Consider the following 18,724-nt stretch of genomic DNA (forward strand, 5'->3'; position numbering starts at 1 on the left):
ACTTACTTTCTTTTGTCTGTCCTGAATCTATTGTCACTGTTATTTCATTGGATGACTCAAGTTCTAGCATTATGAGAGAGAGAGAAAATACTCATTCCACTTTCTCCACACTATGCAGAAGTTTAAAAGTCTCTTTAATGTCCCCTCTTAGGTATCTTTTTTTCCTAAACAAAAAAGTTACGTTATCATTTTCTTATAGAAAAGGTGATCCAACTTCTCGATCATTTTGGTTGCCCTTTCCTGCACCTTTTCCAGCTCTACAACATCCTTTCTGAAATGAGGCAACCAGAACTGTACATGGTATTCCAGCTGCAACCAGACAATAGGTTTGTAGAAGGGCATTATGATGCTTGTTACTTTATTTTCAGTTATTTTCCATTCAGTCCCTTGCATGGAGTTAGCCCTTTTCAGAGCTGCCATACACACTGGGTCAAGAATTTTAACTCAACTATCCACCACAACCCAAGATCTCTTTCCTGGTTAGTCATCATCAGTTCAGACCTCCATCAGTTGCCAACATGTTGCACACTCATACACCATGGTTTCCAATGGGAGTTGCGCTCCTGAAGTGCTGGTGTGCAACTTTAAGTGTTTGCACACTTGAGCTTTTGTGTAAGACTGCTGCTGCTTCCTTTACTACTGCAGCAGAGCAGGCCAATTGGAAACATTGGCAGAAGACTGAACAACCGGTTGACCTGTGTATAGGTAAATTTTGGATCTTTTGTCCCAAAGTGCATCACTTTGCACTTAAGCCACATGAAACCTGATTGGCCATGTCGTTGCCTGTCCAGTCAGGTCTTTTCACAGCTCTTTGCTGCTTGGGTTTTCACCATCCTGAATAATTTGTTGTCATCCACAAACATGCTCACTTTACTACTCACCACTTACTCCAGAAAATGTATTAACCAACTAAATCGCACTGGTCCTAATATAGATCGTTGGGTGGTCCGGCTCCTTTTCTCTCTCATTGTAGAATAGTTTTCTGTCCTCTCTGCTTTCTGTTATTGAACCAATTAGCCATGAGAGGGCATGTCCTCCTATTCCATAACTAAGTTCACTATGGAACCTTTGGTGAGAGACTTTGTCAAAACCTTTCTGGAAGTCCAAATATATAGCCCCACTCGACACTATCAAAGAACTCAGTTGGTGAGGCAGGAATTCCCTTTACAGAAGCCATGCTGATTCTCCCTCAGCAAGACTTACTCCTCTATATGCTTAATAAGTCTGTCTTTAATAAAGCTTTCCACCAATTTTCCTGGGGCAGACATTAAGCAAAATGGTGTATAATCTCCTGGCTCCCATCTGAATCCTTTTGAAGGACTGATGTTACATTGGCTACTTTCCAATCCTCTGGAATACAGGCTGACTTTAGGGACAAGGTTTTTTTGTTAGATCAGCCATTTTCCACCCACATTATAGAAGAACTCTGGATGGATGCCACCCAGTTCCATGTTTAATTTGTTGATAAGCTGACAACGTCACCTTTTGTCACCTTTATTTGACTCAGTTTTGTCTTATATCTTCTTCACTAAAAGCAGAATTCATTCAGTTTTCCTGCTAACTCCTTGAACTCCTCTCTCATGAAATGGTCCAATTGCCTCCTTGCCTGGTTTCCTGTTTCTGGTGTGCTGAATAATTTTTTTATTCCAATCAAATCTAAGTTTTTTACAGTCAATGACCAGACAAAATCTTACAGCAAACACAAAATATATCATCATACACAAGAACACCAACCCACTATACAAACAACTGCAATGCAGTCAAACATAGTCAAGCTTTTGTCAACTGCTTCCTAACACAATTTGCAATATTTTTTTATTGTTGGTAAAAGTGTTTGAGCAATGTGCTTCATTGTTTGTCTGCTTTCCTTGTCATAAACTTACATTCATTTTGCCAGGCTCTCTAGTCCTTTTTACCATTTCATGTGCTCGAGGACTGGTTCTGAGGCTAAGACCTAGTGAGCTCTGGATTAAATTAGTAAAGTTATGGACATGGGACATATGCAGATCTGTGGTTATGACTTGGCACAATTTTCCAAAGGTACATATAGGAAAAATGGTGAGTGATCTTACCTTCCACATCCTGAAAACTGGAAAGGTGTTCCAATACTGTAGAGAAAGGAAAAGCAACATGGTATGAATCTAGACTGCAAAATGGCAATTGCAGATGTGTCTTTTGTATTAAAGAAACAGTAAGTTAGCCTTTACCTTCAGAAGTCAGGTTGAACTCTGCAGTTGCTTTCCCATACGTATTCTTCAAGCAACAGTAATAGAGTCCTTGGTCTTTTTTACCAGCTTGAACTATTGCCAAAGAGACTGGAAAGTCATCTCCTGCACTAGAAGAGATGTTAACATTTGAAGGTTCATGTTTTTTCACTCATTTCAATACTTAGCTTTTCCGAGGTTTGCATCCTTGGAGTCTATGCAGTATGGCAAAGAGCATGCCTCAATGACAACATGAAAGTACCATTCACCCGTTCCTTCCTTATTCATTTTATTATGAGATTGTTCTTCAGTGGTTCTTCTCAACCTGCTTCTGCATCAGTCTTTGTTCGTGACTGAGCTTTCATTAGATAATAAAAGTGATGAACAACTGACGTACCAAATAAGGACTCAACTGAATTGAGATGGGTGAGTTCCCTCAGCCTTGATTTGGGTTGGGACTAGCAATTACCGGACAATTATTTATCTACTACTTTTCAACAAATGAGTTCTCAAAGTGGTTTACATTGGAAAATAATATAGGGGAGGTCCCAACAACAGTCACAGGAGGGACGCTGTGCTGGTGTTGGATAGGGATAGTTGGCCCTGTTAACTATAAAGAGAACCACTACTTTGAAAGATGCCTCTTTACCCAGTTAGTCGGGGAGCAAAAAACTTGTGGGTTTAAACTGCACTGGTAATTACTTGTCTGTTGGCTGCTGTTTGTATCTCCTTCTTCCCTTCTCCTTCTCCACCACTGTGGCTGCTGTGGTAGGGAGGGAGGTCATGAGGCTGGGGTCTCACTTTCTCTGCTATCCTCATATTCTCCCTCCCTATCTCTCATACTGTTCCTCCCCTGTCCCTCACATCAGAATCACAGCAGGAAATTTATTTGTTTGTTTATTGTTTTATTTATTATTTTATTTTTCACATTTTTATACCGACCAAAACCTACGTCTCTGTAGACGTAATGTAGTTTTTCCAGGGGCACCTGATGTCATCTACATCTCCCATCATTCCATGCTCCAGGGAGGGAAAGAATGGAAGAGGAGGAAGAGGGGAATGAGAGTTCTCCCTGCTACTTTCTTAGTGACCAGAGCGGCAGCCAGATAGAGGAAGGAGCTATTCTCCAGCTTGCCTTGAATTAGAATCCAAGATGGAGAAAAACTAGGGTTGGCTCAGTGGGTTCGGGGTTGAACTGGACCGGCCTCAGGCAGTCTGAGCTGAACCAGGCCCAGTTCAAACCAAGCTGACTCGGAGCTATACTGGTAAAGGGAAATATGGTGAGGATTCCCCTTTACCAATACAGGCAGGGGGGCTTTCCTAATATAGAGGGGGCAGGAGGGGAGTAAGTGGCTGCAGCTATGGGGGGCAGTGGCAGATCCACACACCACACCACACACCCCGCTGGCCTCCCGCTGAGTAGCATGGGTCGGCTACTCAGACCTTCTCTGGCCTGGTTTGGGCCTCTGTGCATGTGTGTATGTATGGGGGGCGGGCATTTTACTGACCTCTGCACATGTGCAGAGGCTATTTGCGAGACCACCCAGATCACCACCCAGAGCTTTGGTCATCAGAATATGTATCCTCCTCCTCCCTTTCAAAAGGCATTGTAAAAGATGTTAAAATATGCTTCCTCTGTTTGCTCCCTTTACCTTCTTTGAACTCGGGTTAGTAGTTTGGAGTCTTTAGTCCATGTAATGGTGGAATCTTCATTAATTTCGCCAAACTGACAGCATAATTTGATATTTCCAGAGAAATCAGAGAATAGTTCTGCCTGGATTTTCTTCAGCAATTTGGGGGCTTGAAAAAAAACACAATTGTGTAAAGATATTAAATGAACAATAAAACTTTAGTAGAAGGAGGGAGTCACCTTACATGGTGCGGTGGGGAAATGCTTGACTAACAAGCAGAAGCTTGCTGGTTTGAATCCCTGTTGGTATGTTTCCCAGACTATGGGAAACATCTATATCAGGCAGCAGTGATATAGGAAGATGCTGAAAGGCAACATCTCATACTGCGCGAGAGGAGGCAATGGTAAACCCCTCCTGTATTCTACCAAAGAAAACCACAGGGCTCTGTGAGCCCAGGAGTCAGAATCGATTTGACAGCACAGCACACACTTTACCTAGAAGGAGGGAAGGACTGGAGGACTGATTTGTCCCCTCAGATTAGATTATACATCAATAATGATGACGACGACGATGTACTTGCCACTGCCATGAAATATGTGGAAGTTCTATTCTTTTTGCTGATTAAAAACAAATCAAGCTTTAAAATAAAGTTGTTCTATAGTCCTATTCAGACATTATGTTGTACAGATTAATGGTGTGCTCGAACTGTGGTTCGAGCTCCAGTTCAAGCCTTGGTTGGGAGTGGGGAGTGGGAGCTTTAAGAAAGAGGAGAGCAGGTCCTCACCTGCTCTCTGCTGCCCCATGCAGCTTCCTGCTGGGGTGGTGCAGGTGCTTGGCGCAAGTACTCCCATGTGGGAGTACTGTGTGGATGCCATGTGTGGATGCCATGTGCATGCTGGCACCACACAGGGGTACTTTGGCCGAGTGCTGGCCCAGGAGAAAGCTGCATAGGGTGGCAGAGAGAAGGTAAAGACCTGCTCTCCTCTTTCTTAAAGTTCCTGCTCCCCGCTCCCAATTAAGGCTTGAAACACCCCTAGTTCAGATGTCTCTATACTCATACATGTTTTTGTGTGAATGACTGTACATTTCAAAAGTGAACCTAGGTACAGGCCCCTGTCAGAGACTGATGTCATATTCTTGTCTCCCTTGAACCTGTCCTGAACCAAACCCCTAAAAAACAAAAACTGGATTTAAATCAGCATTTCAGTAAGCAAGCACTCAGCTTGTAATTGTATCAGTTTGCATGTATCTGGCTTGCAAAAGCTTTATAAATTCAAAAATAAACAGATTAAAAATGTTAAATATTTTTCCTCAAGTTCTTAAGTGGTTACTGTGGTCATTTATAGAGTTTCACTGCAGGCAAGAGTCTGACATTATTCCACATGAAATGTATCTAAACTAGTTCAAAACCAGTATGAAAATGTTGAAATTCATTACTGAACCACTTTTCAAAAGGTCATTGGCTAACATCCTGACTAACCATGTACCCACATACTGGGAAGAAGGGGTCCCCACTGCAAGGGGGAATGATTTTCAAAAAAAGACCCTGAGGGTTGCACAGCCCTCAGGAATGTATTTTTGGGTGGTCCAGGGTAGCGATGTGCACAAAACTGGAAAACCTGCTTCCGTGAGTCAAACCGGACTCAAGCTGAACCGAGTCTGGTCTGGTTTTGTGCATACCCAAACCTGTTCGGCTTGAATTCAAACCTGCTTTAGTGGGGTTCAAGGCCGTACTGGTAAAGTGGAATCCAGTAAGGATTCCCTTTTACCAGTATAAGGGAAGTGGGGGGACCAGGGGGCTTAAATAAAAAGAGTTGGGGCAGGAGGAAAGTAAAAGTTTTGCCTCAAATTTGCCCCTGCTGACAGTGGTTGCAGAAGTTGGGGGTGGCAGCTGGGATCCCCACCCCACCCCTGCTGGAGGGAGCAGGCCCATTTTGGGCCCAGTTAGGGTCTCTGTGCATGCACAGAGGTTAAAAAATAGCATCTGTGCATGCATGGCCTTTTTTTAACCTCTGCACACACACAGAGGCCCGAACCGGGCCTGCTTGGTTTGGCAGGGGTGGGGAACCTCCGCTGCCACCCCCAACCACCTCCGCGACTGCTACAGGTGCTGCTGCCACTGGCAGCAGCAAATCAGAGATTCAAAATGTACTTCCCTCCCGCCCCAACTCTTTTTATTTAAGCCCCCTGGTCCCCTCCTTTACTGGTGAAGGGGGATCCTTACTGGATTCCCATTTTCAGTATGCTCTGAGTTGTTTTAAGCCAAACCAGGTCCAATTTGGCTCAACCGGAACCCTGTCGAGCCAGCCAGTTCGACATCGAGCCAGCTAGGGTTTGCATATCCCTTGTCCAGGGCATTTCTGGAGGAAGAAGAAATCAGCAAAAATCCCCCCTCCATGAGATAATCACAGTGAAGCTCTCAAAGTAGGGGCGCTTCTTCACAGCATGCGGGCACATGGTTAGAGAGGACATCTAACCATGTGCATCTGAACTGGAACTGAACTGAGGAACCTGAGCAAGAAAAATACCAAGGAACCTGAACTAGAACTGAATCCAAAATTTTAATGGTTCAACTTCCTGGTCAACAATAGCAATTTCATGGAACAATATCATATAAAAGGAATTATCTTCTAATAAACAATATTAGATTGGGGCGGGCCCATAACTCAGTGGTATGGCTCATGCTTTGTACACATAAGACCCCAGATGTAACATCTGACATGCTCACTAACCATGTGCTTGTGTGCCGAGAAGAAGCATCCCTACTGCAGAGAACTTCCAGAACTTCACAGCATTTATTGCATGGGGGGTGGAGGGAGATACGTTCTCCTCTCTCTCTTTGCCCTGGAAGTGCCCTATTCTACCCAAAAATATGTCCCTGAGGGTTGTGCAGCTAGCTCTCTGCAGTGGGGACACTTCTAACTGGCACATGGGTGCGCAGTTAGTGAGGATGTCATCCAATACCTAGCAACTCCACCTAGAAAGGCCTCCAGAAGTAGGAAAGATCTCTGCCTGAGGGTGGGAGATCTGCTGCCAGAAAACAGCTGATGTATTAATACAGTCATAAAGTCAGTTTCTGAGCATACCTTTGCTATCTTTTTTGCAAGGCAGTTTCCGTTGCTCTCTCTTATCTTCTTTGTGAGTCAAACCTGCCTCAGCTTTCAAGACTTTTTTAACACAGCTGGCATTTTTGCAAACATTTTCCTTAGCTTCAAGGCGCGGTTTCTTCACTTGCACCTTTGACACCATTTTCTTCTTTACTATTTCTTGCTTACGCTTCACGTCCTCAAGGCTATTATGAGTTGAAGGTGGTTTGCAGAGTCTGTATGCCTCCTGCGACTTTGCCCTCTCTCCTTTTAATGCACATGGATCATCTGCAGTTGCTGCTAAGAAGCACGGCTGAGTTTTGCCCTGTGGCAGCCGTTCCTGAGAATGATGACTGCTCTCAGAGGCACCAGGTGAGATGCTGACTAATGTCCCCATTGCATGCTCTGATGAACTGAGAGTTGGACTCTCACAAGCAGTGAATGCCCCAGCTGGACTGTGGCCCATAGATATAGCTGCAGATTCACTCACTAATTCTCCCACAGACACATCAGTTTGCTCACTGGAAGGGATCATGGATGGATGCACATTGTTTATGCTATCATGCCAAGAATACATCTCTCTGGAATTAACAAGTGCCATCATGTAAGGCTCCACTTCAGCTGCCTCTAGGTCACATTCCATGGACTTTTGATTTTCTTTGGCATCGCTTTCGCATGGGATTATTTTGGTGTGACTTGCTTCTTCTACTTCTTGGTTTCTTTCTTGTAGTTCAGTGCGATCATGCCCAGAGTGTTTCTGTTCTTCTGAATCCATTAGAGCTTGCATATAAGGTTCCACTTCAGTTTCCTCAATATCATGTGCCATAGGCATTTCTCTTTCTCTGTCATACTGGGCAGTTTGAGTCTTACTTTTTTCCTTCACCCTTTGACACTGATCTTGCTGCAGTTCAGGTGCTTGTGCATTCTTATCCTTCTGAAATTCAATCTGCCTGAGTTCAGTTTGCATTATACTTTCAGTTCTGGAATAATTTGTCACCAGGGCATTTTTATCACCTTTGCACACACGTTTTGGCTGATTCCCATCAGTAGAAATCATAACATTGCCTGCCTTATTGGTAGCATTCTGAGAGTCCCAGTCATTCCTGCTACACTCATTTCCGATAGCTGAAGGATGCATGGTATTTAGGGCTGTTGATACCCCAGATTCAGACAGAGTGCATGCAGAACCCATTCCTAACCCTTCCACCATTTCACAAAAAAAGCCAACAATGCTAGAATCATTTCCCCTTTGTTGAGACTTGGATGGTGCCATCTCTAAGACATGTTTAGATTCTGGGGCACTTTGTTTGGTAGTCGCTTCCAAGTCCCCCCATTCATAGATCAGATCATTTTTATCATCCTTGTTTATTTCTAACAGAAGTTCAGTCAAGAAGCTAACTTTATATGATGCTGTGAACACTGGTTCTTGCATGCCTCTCTTGATTCTTTTGTTGTCCTGGCTAGAATCTCCTAGTCCATCCTGATCTACTTGAGATTCAGTGGCGATTACGGAATTATGTTCTTGAATATAGTAACCGTAATTCTGTGCATCAGATTCAGCTTGAAAATCTTTACTATTATTACCTCTCAAAACATGATAAATGCCACAATTACTGCCACTTTGTGCTTTCGTGTCTGACTCAGTTCTTTTCTCCTGAAATTTATCTTTAGTGCTTTTATCGACTGCTTTAACTGAAGAGTGTTCTTCACTTGTAAATTGATCCATATTTTTGCCAGGGAAATTACTGGATGAATCCTCTTTCACTGAAAGCTCGGCAAGATTAGCACGCTCTTTTATTCTTGAATGGCATAATGTAACATGAAACTCTTCAGCAGGCATCTCATCAGCCTGCTTTGCTATGGGGCCATCTGTACAATGAACATCCTGTTCGATATAATGCAATTGGCCTAGATAATTAGTAGGGACACCTGATAACATTTCTCGTTCTAAAGTTTGGTTTGTAACTTCTTTCAGTTTGAATGGAGATTCTGTTCCACAAGACAACAAAACATTATCACTTATAATTGTTCCTTCCTGAGAAGTAGACATCTGAATAGATCTATTATGATCAGGCTGTGTCTTGCTGTCTTTATTCCACAAATGTGTTTCTGCATTTACAAGACTGCTGCTTAAAAGATGAGCAGATGGCTTTTGTGTTTCATGTCCAAAGGCAGAGCACAGACACATGGCATCTGATTCTACAGGTAGCGGGAGAGAGCTATTGCCCATGGATGTCCTGCTACATGCTTCATCTGTTTTTAGCAGGCTGTTAAAATCAGTGCAGCCATTCATTACAGTTGCCAATTCTGTGACAAGCTGATTATCTTCTGTTAAATTGGCTGACACATGCTGTCCAGCACTTACATCCCCAGTAATGATCAGTCCTTCAACCTCCTTGGCAACGTCAGTCCCAGCTGCTAAACGCTTAACCTCGCTGCTGGTACAAGTGAAGTCATAACCCCAGTCTTCTTCCTCATAAAGAAGTTTCTGCAGTTGCTCGTGCATTGATGATAAATCAGCATCTCTGTCCTCAGGTTCCCTAGATTCCAAGGCTGTTTGGAAATCTACTTGGGAAAGATATTCAGTGCATGGAGTATCACTGCCTGTTTTTACCTCATTGACATCATGGGGCTTTTCTCCACATGCTTTCCCTTTTTTCATATGCGGGTCAGCCAGAGCTATAGGAGAAGGAGTCAAAATGTCATATAAGCCTTTTTGCTTTGAAGTGACGGTGGTGCAACTGAGAGCATCAGGGCTATGGCTGTCTGTATAGTCCATGGGTGTGACCTGAAAAGTTCGATCCCAGCATGGCTCCTGCACATCACATGTTCCATTGGGTACATAATGTCCTGAGGAGTTTTCCGGCACTGTATTGTCTATCTGAAAGCCATTTCTGCCACTAAGCTTTTCCAGTGCTAGGTTTCCAGCACCCATAGATACACTTTTTGCCAGAGAAGATGTCAAAACAAATCTCTCCTCTAACTCAGGTTCAGTTATAAATAGTTTTAGTTCATCACTGATTGGTGGTATGCTTTCAATTTCAGTTTCTTTTTTTTCTGCCTAGAAGAAATGTAGGGAAGAAATAAAAAGATATTTTTATTAATAATTTTTCAGACAGGATGAATTTTTTTAACAAACATACATGATAACAAATAGGAAATTAATGACAACTTTTTCAACTTTCAGCATAATGCATTTCCCTCTTCCAACTTTATATAGAATATAAATAAATACGCAACATTTTACTATACAAACCCTTCCCTCACACACACACCAAAACCAAAACCAAAACCCAAAGCAAAAAAGAAAAGAAAAGAAAAGGAGACTCCAGCCACAGAATCTCCCTGATCACCACTTTCCTACCTGGAACTTGTCATGAGCTCTTGTATTAATGATTTCAGAATTTGGATAATCAGTATGAAAGCCAATTAGGTAGAGCAGACAAGAATACTAGACAGAAAAATGCTCATTGCCCTAAATTACAGTACGGGGCTGACTTTGGGTCCTTCTAGATGGCAGTAAACAATGCAATGTGACAGCTTTTGCACAAATTCTAAGTGGGATTTTACCCACCCTTCACACACACACACACACACACACACACACACACACACACACACACAAGCTTCCATCCTCTTTCCAAGTGAAAACTGACACGCTGTTCAGTTACCAAGAAGGGATCTTGCATGATTTTCACAGCGCCACCTGCCTGCCAGCTCTTGCTTTCAAAAAAGAACTGATCCCTTTCCCCCATTCATCAGAAAAGCAGTACCTGTGATGCAAAAGGGACACATTCTTCTCAGAAAGCAAGAGCTAGCCAGCAGGTGGAGCTGTGGAAACTGCATGAGGTCCCTGCTGAGTGTCTGAACAGAGCTGGGAAGGAGAAGGAAGCCAATGAGGCTATTCCCACGATCACTGGAAAGCGGGCTAAGGGAGCTTAGCCCCCTTTCCAGTGACTGTGGGAACCACCGGGCTCGCAGGTGAACCCGGTGCTCCCCAGGTGGCTAGCCCACCTAATTACCCCTCCCTTTAAATGAGGTTAATGGAGCGAGTGCTCCATTAACCTCATTTGGTTGCTCTTGTGTCACCGTAGTGTGCTGTGACACACAAGTAGACCCCCAACCGGGTGGCTGCAAGCAGCCTCCTGGGCTCGGGGGTCTCTCCAGGATGTTCCACACACTTGTGTGGGGCATCCTGGAACTTCTGGGGGCCACATGGCCCCCGATGCCTGCAGTGCCCGCTGGCTCCATGACGGAGCCGGCTGCCCAAAGAGGTGGAAGTTATCATCTGTGGGGAGGTAAGCACTTTCAGACTTCCTCCCTGCAGAAGGCGGTAGCCTCCTGCAGCGATCGTGAGGATCACTTCAATGTGAGTATGTGGAAGGTGAGCTTAGAATATGCACAAAAGCTTTTCACATCCTGTAATTTATTATTACCATCTGAAAGGCCCTCTGCAATGGTCTGTCTTTCATCAGAAAGAATGAAAGCATCCATTTGATACCTAATATTCCTAATATACTTGATGTGAGTAATGGCACTAAGGTTGTCATGAGCCCAATTCAATATTAATAGAATTTGCATCAGCACAAGCAGTGAACTGGGCTGCAACCATAGGGGCACGCATTGGTCAAAACTGAACTCTTAAATATCTTTGATTGTAGTGTGGAAAGAAAACGGAAGCACATACTTAACCTCCCCATTGAAATCAATGGGACTTAGCAGTGCACCATGGGCCTATCCTCAAGTTCCCGATGTAGTGCAAAATGAGTGGTTACAGATGAGAGGTAGGAGAGAAAGTATTAGTACAGCTATTGGATTCACCTGCTTCTGTGCATTAATTAACAAACCAGTAAATAAACACACACATAAACAGCCCATTGAAATATTAAACTATCATACAAAGCTGCCTTACAGGCAGTGGCTCTTCAGCGTTTCAGAGAGGGGTCTTTCCCAGCCCTACCTGGGGCTGCCAGGAAACCTGGGGTCTTCTGCATGCAAAGCAGGTGGTCTACAATTGAGCTACAAACCCTCCCCAAATGCAACATGATGTGCCTGTCATATAGGATAGATGTATCAATCATTCTATATCATAGCAAATAGCTAAACAGAGCCTCCATGTTCAGGAACATCTGGTTACCAGATGATGAAGACAAACCACAGGGGAAGACAAACCTTCACGCTCTGCCTGTGAGCTTCCTGAGCTATCTGACTGGCCATTATTAGAAACAAAATGCTGAACTAGATGGACCTTGGGCTGAATCAGTAAAGCAATTCTTGTGTTCTTATAGGACCTTATACCAAGTTGGGCCACTGGCCCACCTAGATCAGTATGGTCAACAGTGACTGGCAATGGCTCTCCAGATTCTCAAGCATGGGTCGTTGATATTATTATTATTATTATTATTACATTTTATATCCCGCTCTTCCTCCAAGGAGCCCAGAGCGGTGTACTACATACTTGAGTTTCTCCTCACAACAACCCTGTGAAGTAGGTTAGGCTGAGAGAGAAGTGACTGGCCCAGAGTCACCCAGTTAGTATCATGGCTGAAAGGGGATTTGAACTCGGGTCTCCCCGGTCCTAGTCCAGCACTCTAACCACTACACCACGCTGGCTTTCTGAGCTCTATTTGGAGATGCCAGGGATTGAACCAAGGATGGTCTACATATAAAGCAGCCGCTCTACCTCTGAGCTACAAATTCTCATTCACCCTTAACATTGTTTCACCCCTTACTTGCTTAACCAGGGTCAAAGCAAGCCTGAACAAAAAGATCTTACAGCCTTTCTACCAGGATGTGCTAGCAGAAAGAGAATTCTAGGTTTTCTGTGCAACCCCATAGCTTAGCTTCTTCTTTTTTAAAAACTCAGAACAATGTTAAAGCGATGAATCAGTACCTCTTCTGAATCAACATGAAAGGCTACAATTTGATCAAAAGTAAAGAGGATGTTGGAAACCTGTAAACTAGACCTTGATTTATTGATGCAAGTGATTATTCTATTCTTCTGATTGCAGAGTATATTCCAAAAACTCAATGTGCTGTTCCAAAATTGCCATGCAAATACATTTCAGAAAACAACTTGAAAGCTGTTCCAGGAATTTAGGCTTATTTGCGATTCTTTTAATTCAATTTTTTTCAGTTCTTTTCAGTAAGGAGAATCCCTGCCCCCAACCACATTTTCAGCTTGTAAGGTCACCATTTCCATGTTAAGGTTATGCTTGTGCAAATAATCGGCTCCATGTCTTGTTGCTTACTGCAGCCTCCACCTAAATTACACCTAACCTTTTACTAAATACTTGCTGGGATTTTGCTAACATCATATGATCAGTCTGCCCACACTGCATGAAGCAGCAGTGTGAAAAATGAAAACAGACAGCTGTCCCCAAGTTAGCAGAACCATTAAATCAAGCAGGATATTACTTAGGGGATTCTAATATATGCTGACTTGTGCAACTCTCTGCTTGTAGGTGGCTTCTCTTTTTCAGAAACAGTCATTTTTAAGTTTCATGATTTCAGTCAGCAACATTTGAAAACAAAGACAACCTCTTTAGAAGGCTGTGATGTTGCCATGTCTCTGAAACAAGAGGAACAGTTTTTGGAGAAGCCGAAAGGATGTGGTCAGCAATAACCACACTTCTCCTACTTGTTTCGTACAGCAGCCCTCTCCTGACCTTAGATGAAAGTCAGATGGATGTACAACAGCAGCAGCAGCAGCCAGGCGTGCAGGATGCTAGAGGGACAAGGGTCAGGAGGTGCCAAGAGCAGACGTGGGAGCCCCTTGGATCTGAGCACAGCTGCCCCATATGGTGAGCCAGCAGGCCTACAGGTTAGAATATTTCTTTAGACACTAAAGTATTCCCAAGCACTGGAGTGCCTCTGCTCACTGGCTTTCTTCATTTCCAAGTGGGGCTTTTAGCTTGCTTCTCCTCCAGAATGGAGGGTGTGAATTCACATATTGGCCAGATTTACCCCAGAGAGCTATCGGGGAGCACTCCAGACACGATTCGGGTTTTTCATTGCACAATAGAGCATACCCTGATTTATGTCTGAGGTAAAAATAAATAAATCTACTTTTCGCATCGTTTGGGGGGGGGCAAATTTGAACTCACAGTATAGCCATGCAGTAAACCCGTGGTAACGTCTGCTGTCTGGAAATGCTCCAGGAAGGGTTATAAAAGCTTTAAGTTCAGATTAGGATTTTGCCAGTCTGATCTTCCTGACTGGTTCTTGGTACCTTCCAACCCCTCCCTGAGTCTCAGCTAATAGTGGGATCAAAGTTTTGGGGAAGGGACTGCAGCTCAGTGGAAGAGCACCTGCTTTGCAGACAAAAGGTCCCAGGTTCACTCCCTGGCATCTCCAGGTAGGGCCGGGAAAAGACTCCTGCCTGAAACCTTAGAAAGCTGCTGCTAGTCAGTGTAGACAATATTGAGCAAGACAGGCCAAGGATCTAAGGTAGCTTCCGATGTTCCAATGAAATCATCTTTTGGGAAATGCAGGCAGGACAAGCAAGGAAGGCAGAGAAGAACAGAAAGGAAAGCTCGGGGGCTAAAGCACCTTCTGTGCAAGGTAAGGCTATAACACCTGGGGCTTTTTCATTTAGAAAAAAAGATGACTGTTTCACACAACGCGTGATCCACTTGTGGAACTCTCTGCCACAGGATGTGGTGACATGTTGTTACCTGGATGGCTTTAAGAGGGGTTTGGATAACTTCATGGAGGAGAGGTCTCGTCGGAGGGCTACAGGCCACCTCCAACCTCAAAGGCAGGATGCCTCTGAGTACCAGTTGCGGGGGAGTAACAGCAGGAGAGAGGGCATGCCCTCAACTCCTGCCTGTGGCTTCCAGCGGCATCTGGTGGGCCACTGTGCGAAACAAGATGCTGGACTAGATGGGCCTCCTTGGGGCTGATCCAGCAGGGCTGTTCTTATGTTCGTATGTGGGATGACATGATAAAGGTCTATAAAATTATGCATGGTGTGGAGAGAGTGCAAAGATCTCCATCTGGTGGGCCACTGTGTAAAACATAGGAACATAGGAAACTGCCCTATACTGAGTCAGACCATTGGTCTATCTAGCTCAGCATTGTCTTCCCAGACTGGCAGCGGCTTCTCCAAGGTTGCAGGAAGGAATTCTCTCAGCCCTATCTTGGAGAAGCCAGGGAGGGAACTTGAAACCTTTTGCTCTTCCCAGAGTGGCTCCGTCCCCTGAGAGGAATATCTAACAGTGCTCACACTTCTTGTCTCTCATTCATATGCAACCAGGGCAGACCCTGCTTAGCTAAGGGGACAAGTCATGCTTGCTACCACAAGACCAGCTCTCCTCTCCCAACAGGATGTTGGACTAGATGGGCCTTGGGCCTCATCCAGCAGGGTTGTTCTTATGTTCTTATGTGTTTAGAAAGAACCTAAAGGGTCATCCAGATCAAATCAAAATTTTTGCTGTTCAGCACACACTTAAGCCTGATTTGGAAGTATGTATAGCCAGGCCTAATCTGGGGAAATCAATAGGCTGCCAGGGTAAGTGGAGTTACTACTATGACCACTGTGACTATTTATATATGCTTTTCAACAAAAGTGTTAAATGCAGTTAATATAGAAAAATCAATAACAAATAAGTTATTCCCTATCCACAAAAGATTCACAATATAAAAAGAAACACAAAGGTTGACATCAGCAACAGCCACTGGAAGGATGCTTTGCTGGGTTTAGATGGAGACAATTCCTATCCCCATAAGAGAATTGCCCCTTTAAAGGGTTCCTCTTAGCAGGGGTTTGGCTGGAGGACCATATAGCTGTTTCAGCTTTTCCTCTGTAAGCCCAAGTGGCTCACCACAGGGGCTGTTGGACACAGATGGATCAAGAGGCCCTGTATGCTAGCCCTGGTCACTCCTGAACAACGTAATGTAGAATCCATAAGCCCAATATGTATCAGAGCATGTCCGAAATGCCACCATTGTGGAGGAAGCCCTGACGGTAAGCAGAGCTTTGGAAAGCTTATGGGTTTCCCCATAAGGCTGCTGCACCCAGCAGTATTTTCCGGGTGTGCATGTGTTACCTGAACTTGAACATGGTGAAAGTTTTAGGCACCTTTCCCCCACAGAAGCAGAAATGTTTGTGATTGTCATGAGGAGTACTCTTCAAGCTGAGACATTTCCTACCCTTTTTGTTCAAGCTCATTTCCCACTCCTCACCACTGAAGTCCATCAGCTCTGTCCACCTGGTCGTCTGTTAACTGCCCTCTGAGTCCATGAACATGCCGCTTCATTCAGGTACATTGGGGTGGAATGTTCGTGGATTCAGAGGATGCAGAGAGCAGTTTGGAGGGGCTGCCCCCCTTTTTCCTTCAGAGTTTTGTGAAACTGACAGATCTGCAGATTATCCCAGGTATGTTGGTACTTCCCTTTCGCCCACAGGTGCTCCATTTATGTTTCCATAAAGATCATAACATTTCCAGCACTTTCAGAAATAGGCAGAAGATAAAAACTTCCGTCTGTCCGCAGTCCCCAACTATGCTCGGAAACCCATACAGGTTCTGTCAGAAAAAGCACTTCTGTGGTCTTGCCTGCATGTTTCATTTCTGCAGCTCCAATAATTGAAAAACAGGAAGAAGGGTGGTTTGCTCATTTGTATCTTGCAAAAGAAGGGATCATCCATCACTAATGCTGGACTGTGTCCAAGAGAGCAACTACAGCAGCAGGAGTGGATGGATCTACCACTGGGCAACCATGTTCAGCAAACACGAGCTGCCCAATGGGGTCAGGTGGGGTCTGGGCTGGGGGGGAGCCATGCACCGCCAGCCTCTTCAGCTGCCCACCCACTCCTCTCCCGCCCGCCCGCCCGCCCACCAGCCTTAATCTCCTCATCACCACCAGCAGCAAAAAGCTGGTGCATGGGCTAATGACATTACTACCCTGGGACAGTGACATCGTTAGCCCATGTGCCGGCTGTTTGATGCTGCCAACAACAGGGAGAGAGGAAGACAGGTGAACCTGTGGGCAGCTGGCTGTGCATCTGCAGAGGGAGAGAGGTGGGCAGGCAGGTGGGAGGAGCAGCTAAAAAATCTAGCCGCCGCCTGCCACCTACATCTCTCTGCTAGCGTACAGCAGTAATCCCATCTGTCTAGCACTATCCAATCTTTTTGCACATTCTGCTGAGTGTAAAGAAATCAAGCAATGTATATACATGGGTGAGCCAGGCCTGAACTAATCGTGATTCATAGACATTCCTGTGCTCCGTGAATATCTAATTCAATGTTCTAAATCATTTCCCAGCTCTAAGCAAGTCATTGCCCTGTTCCTTAGGTAATATCATGGTCCTTTGTGATAATCCAACATGGTTCAGGTCTGTAATGTCAAGCAGGAAGAGAGTGCCGACAGCAAAATCTGTAATAGAGAAAATGTTGATGGCTGACCTAAAGTTAGCATAAATTTATGTGCGCAGTTAATAATGAAAGAAAGAAAAAACCGATTGCACGTGATCCAAATGTATGCAAAATATTCTGTATCCAGTTTGTATGCCAGACAGACACCTGAAGAAGCTGCCATCCAAGAGAGACTCTGTACAGAAAGATCAAGAATACATATTGATAGTCTCAACTCATGTGTTTCGGTCACATCCCAAATGCATCTCAGGGACAGAGTGTTTCTGCAACCTGATAAGCAGCAGGGAGGCTGAGATTGTGGTTCTGAAAGAAGAGGAGACACTGTGGAGCCAGCCCACTACTGTTAACGGGTGTGTGGCATTACCAATCCAGCGAGGACAGCACTGTTCTGAATGAGAATGTCCTAAGGCAGGAGCAGGCTGTGTTCAGGGTAGAGCATGTCCACTAATACTTGCCTCAGCCCCCTCTCAGAGCCCCTTTTATACCTCCTGCGACCTGCAAGTTGGAGACTGGATGGAGACTAGAGAAACCATAGAGAGAGAAAAGACATAAAGGTTGTGCACACAACCAAAACATGGGTGGGGAAGGCGGCAGGCAGGGGGAAGGTTGGGTTTCACCTACCTTTCCCCAGATGCTCGTGAAAGTTCCCTTGAGCACGCTGTGGCATGCCCAAATGATCCACAATGATCCATGCAGCACAGATCACTGGAGGCTGGGGAAAAGAGTCCCAACCTCCAGGAAACCCAAAATGTACCATGTGAGCAGTGCAGTGCATTGGAGAATTCTCCTGTGAGTCAGGCGCTCTAGGTGCCTGACTTTGTGTACGCTCAGGCTGCGTGCAGCCCAAGCATACGCACGACCAGAGGTGCACCTAGGTAATTTTGGAGCCTGGACCTAAAGGCCTTTGGTGGCCCTCCAGCTGCAAGTTAAGCATTATTTTTTAACATGTCGGTTCTTGAGGGCACAAACCACACCACCCGAGACAGACTAAAGAGGATTTGGGGGCCTCCAGGGGGTGTGGGGGCCCTGGACTTCGGCTCCAAAGTCCAGGGGTTGGAGCGCCTCTGCACATGACTTTGGTGCTAGAGTTAAGGGGAACACTCGCCCCCTTAACCCTGGCTAAAGGCTGGCGTAAAAAGTCTGGTTAGGTGGGGTGGCAGCACCGGGATCAGCCCTGATCCTGGTGCTCCAGCCAGGCTGGGCTGTTCTAGCCTAGGGTTGGGCTGCTTGTGAGAATAGCTCATAGTGATACATAGTCCTGAACTCAGTTTCCAAAGAGAAACTGAGTTCATTTGCAAGCAGGAGAACAATGTGGGCAGGACAGGGATGTGGGAAGCCACTCTATCCCTCTATTTCTATTGTGTTCTGCCCTATTTGACTGCCTCTGGTTACCTCATTCAAGACAGCATCCAATCTGTGACCACTCT

The 18,724-nt window shown here is 44.9% G+C and overlaps 2 protein-coding genes across 3 annotated transcripts in view; both read right to left on the reverse strand.

Moving 5' to 3' along the window:
- ALPK2 (alpha kinase 2) overlaps positions 1–9,920 on the reverse strand; it is a 57,913-nt gene extending 47,993 nt beyond the window's left edge. Inside the window, exons 1-5 of one of the 2 annotated variants that reach the window (XM_053296179.1) lie at positions 6,922–9,920; positions 3,857–4,004; positions 2,208–2,335; positions 2,073–2,108; positions 7–63 (exon numbers count right to left, since the gene is read on the reverse strand). In XM_053296179.1, the coding sequence (XP_053152154.1) occupies positions 7–63; positions 2,073–2,108; positions 2,208–2,335; positions 3,857–4,004; positions 6,922–9,856 (3,304 nt within the window). In that variant the 5' untranslated portion in view covers positions 9,857–9,920. The remainder of the gene's footprint in view (positions 1–6; positions 64–2,072; positions 2,109–2,207; positions 2,336–3,856; positions 4,005–6,921) is intronic. The other variant, XM_053296180.1, reaches the window with a different exon arrangement.
- Positions 9,850–18,724, reverse strand: part of LOC128344985 (alpha-protein kinase 2-like) — a 71,056-nt gene continuing 62,181 nt past the window's right edge. Inside the window, exon 6 of the mRNA XM_053296181.1 lies at positions 9,850–9,982. Within this exon, the coding sequence (XP_053152156.1) occupies positions 9,928–9,982 (55 nt within the window). The 3' untranslated portion in view covers positions 9,850–9,927. The remainder of the gene's footprint in view (positions 9,983–18,724) is intronic.

The sequence above is a fragment of the Hemicordylus capensis genome, chromosome 2, assembly GCF_027244095.1.
Source record: "Hemicordylus capensis ecotype Gifberg chromosome 2, rHemCap1.1.pri, whole genome shotgun sequence".
In the NCBI taxonomy this organism is placed as follows: Eukaryota; Metazoa; Chordata; class Lepidosauria; order Squamata; family Cordylidae; genus Hemicordylus; species Hemicordylus capensis.